At 48.8% G+C, this 3,990-nt stretch overlaps 1 protein-coding gene across 1 annotated transcript in view; it reads left to right on the top strand.

The window, feature by feature from the left end:
• The first annotated feature begins 3,368 nt into the window (after window positions 1-3,368).
• The window catches only part of LACTB (lactamase beta), a 20,911-nt gene continuing 20,289 nt past the window's right edge, over window positions 3,369-3,990 (top strand). The window contains exon 1 of the mRNA XM_014522741.2: window positions 3,369-3,383. Within this exon, the coding sequence (XP_014378227.1) occupies window positions 3,369-3,383 (15 nt within the window). The remainder of the gene's footprint in view (window positions 3,384-3,990) is intronic.

The raw sequence follows: 3,990 nt of genomic DNA on the forward strand, positions 1-3,990 counted from the left end.
AGCAGCTGCTCAGCACAGAGGAAAGAGCCCCCCTGCTTGCCGCGCCGAGCAGTGTTTGCCATCACTGCCTGTGCTGCCCAGCATGCAAGCTCTGGGCAGGTGGCAGCAGCAAACACTGCCAGGTGCGGCAAGCGGGTGGGGGGCACTTTCCTCCGGGGCAAGCAGCTGCTGCTGCTGCAGCGCAGCCCCGACAGGTGAGCCCAGAGCTGGTGCAGGGCCCAAGCTGGCAGCAGGGCGCGGGTTACAAGCTGGTGCTGAGCATGGGGAAAAGCGGCCCCTTGCCTGCCCTGTGGCCAGTGCCCTGCACTGAAGCTGCTCTCAGCCTGTGTGGGGATGCCTGTGCCTGCTCAGGACAGCCCCACACAGTCTGCTAGTGTCTGCAGCAGGGAGCGTGGGGCAGGGGAGGGGCCGCTTTCCACCGCACTCAACACCAGCTCCTTCCCTGCCCCGGGTCCTCCCCTGCCCTTCCCTCCACCCCCTTACCTGAGTTTCCCACGCTGGTGCAGCCACATGGTCCTGGGCCAGAAGCCCCTGCTGGAGTCCTACCAATCAAGCACTGTATTGTTTTCCATGTCAGTTACTTTCTGAAGGGAGACAAAAACAATGCAGTACGCTGGCAAAAAGTGAAAGGTATTCACCAAATGTAAAAAAATGGCAAAAGCTATATAATGAGCTTCCTGAACATGAAAAGAGCATAGAACATAAAACTTGCTACTACCAGTGGAAGGAATTACAGTAGACACTGTCAGGTGGACATGGAGTGGACTGTGAGGTTCAAAAACAAATATGAACAGAAGCAACAAGATGAAAAGAAATATTGGAAAGATTGTTGGATGTTACCTTATATCTTGCTTCAAGAGGTTTAGCATTTCAAGGAGATAATCTGATAGGTGACCCACACAATGACGACTTTCTTGGAATTCTTGAGTTAATAGCTCATTATGATAGTATCACTCGTGATCATTTGGCCAAAGTCAAACAAGCAAACAGAGGGCAAAATGATGCAAGGACAGGCTCATTATCTCTCTTGGGAGAGTCTGAATGAGTTTATTGAATTATGTGGTAAGGGTGTACAGAAGGCCATCCTTGCAGAGAGAGAAAAGGCTGTTTATTTTTCTAACATATGTGATGCTACTTCTGATGTCTCTCACCAAGAACAACATGTGTTGATATTCCAATTTGTAGTTCACAATAACGATACTGGTGCATTTAACATTAAAGAAAGTTTTTTTGAGTTAAAAATGGAGAAGAGATAGCTGAAATGCTAATTGCCAGCTTGAAGCATCATAACATTCCTCTTGATGACTGTAGAGGTCAAGGTTTTGATAATGACTCTAATATGTCAGGGAAAATAAAAGGTGTTTAGGCCTGTATTATGTCCAAAAATGAACTTGCTGTGTATTCTCCTTGTGCTTCCCATTCGCTAAATCTTGCAGGAGTTAATGTGGCAGCATGAACTGAAACATTAACATTTTTTGGTTGTGTGCAGCAACTTTTTGTGTTTTTCAGTGATAGCCCTGTGAGGTAGAAGTTTATAACAGATAAGATACACTGCTCACTCTGCTGTCTGTCAGACGCAGGTTGGAGTGCATGTGCTGATGTAATCTATCCACTCACACAGCATCTTCTAGGTATTCTGGAAGCACTGGAATGAGCTCTTGAATTAAATTTGACACACAGAGCTCAATCACAACTGGAAGCACTGAAAAGGTACTTCAGCTCATTTTCATGCCTTTTGGCTAGCTTCTGGTAAAAGGTTCTTTCAAGTACTGATGACAGAAACAAGAGTTTACAAGCCAGGGGAATCTCTCTTGAATCAGAGGCAGCTCTCATTGCTGATATTATTGAAAAAGTAAAACAACTTATTGTGGCCCTGTGGCAGGGCACTGTTGGTGCTGCCACTTTAAGGGCCAGAAGGGAGCAGCCAGCAGGGGCTGCCCATATAAATAGGGCAGTTCTGCTGCTGGAGGCCAGGCAACAAGACTGCCTGGCCAGAGGGTTGCTGAGATCATCTGGAGATCAGGGAGGAGCTGTAGGGGATGGTCAGGAGGCTCCTGGTCTTGGGCATGACCTAAAACTGCACCCTGCCGGGAGTGGGTGCTTTGGTGGGGCTCCCAGGGGAGCGGGAGCCCCAGGAAATGCCAGGCCAGTGACCACCCCGGTGAAAGGCAGGTCAGGGTGCCTTAACCCCTAGCCCCAACAACCGGGTGGGTTACCCCTTGTTTGGAGAGCCCAGAGGGTGGACCCTGGGAGAAAAAGAATAAGGGCCATAGGCTCGGGCTGTCTGAATTTCCCCTGACCGGTCAATGCTGGGGCCAGGACCGGAAGGGTCAAAGGGCTGGGGCTCACTGCGAGGAATGCCCAAGAGCCGAGGGCCTGGGGTCCTGACTGGCCTGGAGGTGGGCCAGGGCTAGATGAGCCAAAGGTCCCGGTGGGGAATCACACCCGAAGGGGGGTCAGTTCAGGGAGCTGTGCTCCCTGGTATGACGGTGGAAGAGACAGCTTGGAGGGAGGAATCCAGTTGGGGTTCAATCGGGAGGATTCGGGGGCCCAGTGTGGGGCCGGTGACGATGAGACCATCTAGATGCCATCTGCGAGGCTTGGGCTGCAGTGTAGGGGGGGGATGGGGCTGCAGCCAGCGCCCCCTGGCATCGGGGCATGAAATGGGCAGCCTCCCACTTAATTAACATCTATTAATTAATCATAACAAGGCATGGCGGGTGAGAACATGGGCCATTGGCCCAGGAACAGGTGGGCGGGCCACAGCGAGATCGGCCCGGAGCAAGCCCGTTACAGGCTCAAAATTCTACAGGAAGCATCTTGTTGCAGAAGGCATGGGAGTTTTGCCACAATTACCAAAGAAAAGAGGCAAGAAGTGGAAAGGATTTAATAATGATACAGCTGAGGAATCATAGTCTACCATCTCTGAAAATGATCCAGAATCTTTATTCAGAAGGAATGTTTATGATGGCAGCTTTGGACAATGTTATCTACGGATTGGAGCACAGATTCAAAGCAATCAATAGCATTTGTTTTACATTCCGTTCAGTCCTAAAATATGTGACACTAGAGCCTGTGGGACTGGACAAAGCTTCTAAATGTTTGCTTCACAGGTATCCTACAGGTCTTTCTGAGAATTTTCCTTGTGAAATGTTGCAGCTGAAAAAAAATCTTGAAATCTACTTTTGGAAGAGTATGAACTACCCCGACTTATCTTATTAAATGAGTTTTACAAAAAACAACTGCAGCTAATTTCCAGCGAAGTGTGCATAGCCATACAGATCTGTTGCATGCTGCCGGTGGCTGTAGCAGAAGCTGAAAGAAGCTTCAGCAAGCTCGCATGCTTCAAAACCTGCAGCCGATCTACTATGGGACAAGAACAAGTGAGACACCCTGTTATTTTGTCTATCCAGTGTGAACTTGCAAAAGATATCAACTTTAGGGAAATAATTCACAATTTTGCAATGAAAAGGCCAGAAACATAAAGCTTTAAAGTGAATTAGTCTATTTATAAAATGTTTGCAGCCATGTTGGTCCACTAGAACAAAAAAAATCAAAACATTGACTGGATAATACCATTATTAGGACCAACAACCAGAAGGTTACAAAATAGTCAGCAATGTAGATTATGATTTCAGAATTAAAATAGAAAAATTTCTTTTGTGATTCGTGAGATTTTATGTATGTGTGGGGGGCAGCTGCCTTACAAGTTTGTATTGGGCCCAAAAGAAATGCTGCTTGGGCCCTGAGAGGTCCAGTAAAGTACAGTACCAAATAAATCCTGCCTGTTGCATGTTCCCTAGTCCGTGTGCCGACACCGGCACTCCCACACTTTGACTCTCCGTGGCAAGGCTCCCTACGGAGTCCCAGGGTTGAGGACGTAGCCTCTGGGACAACTCCCGGGTGTCCCGGTTGTTGGACATGGCTCGGCCCACCCAGCTCAGTCTGCCCGGGAAACGTCTCTGCGGCCGCGAAGCGGGGTCCCCGGGA

This window comes from Alligator sinensis, unplaced genomic scaffold, assembly GCF_000455745.1.
Source record: "Alligator sinensis unplaced genomic scaffold, ASM45574v1 scaffold291_1, whole genome shotgun sequence".
Taxonomy (NCBI): domain Eukaryota; kingdom Metazoa; phylum Chordata; order Crocodylia; family Alligatoridae; genus Alligator; species Alligator sinensis.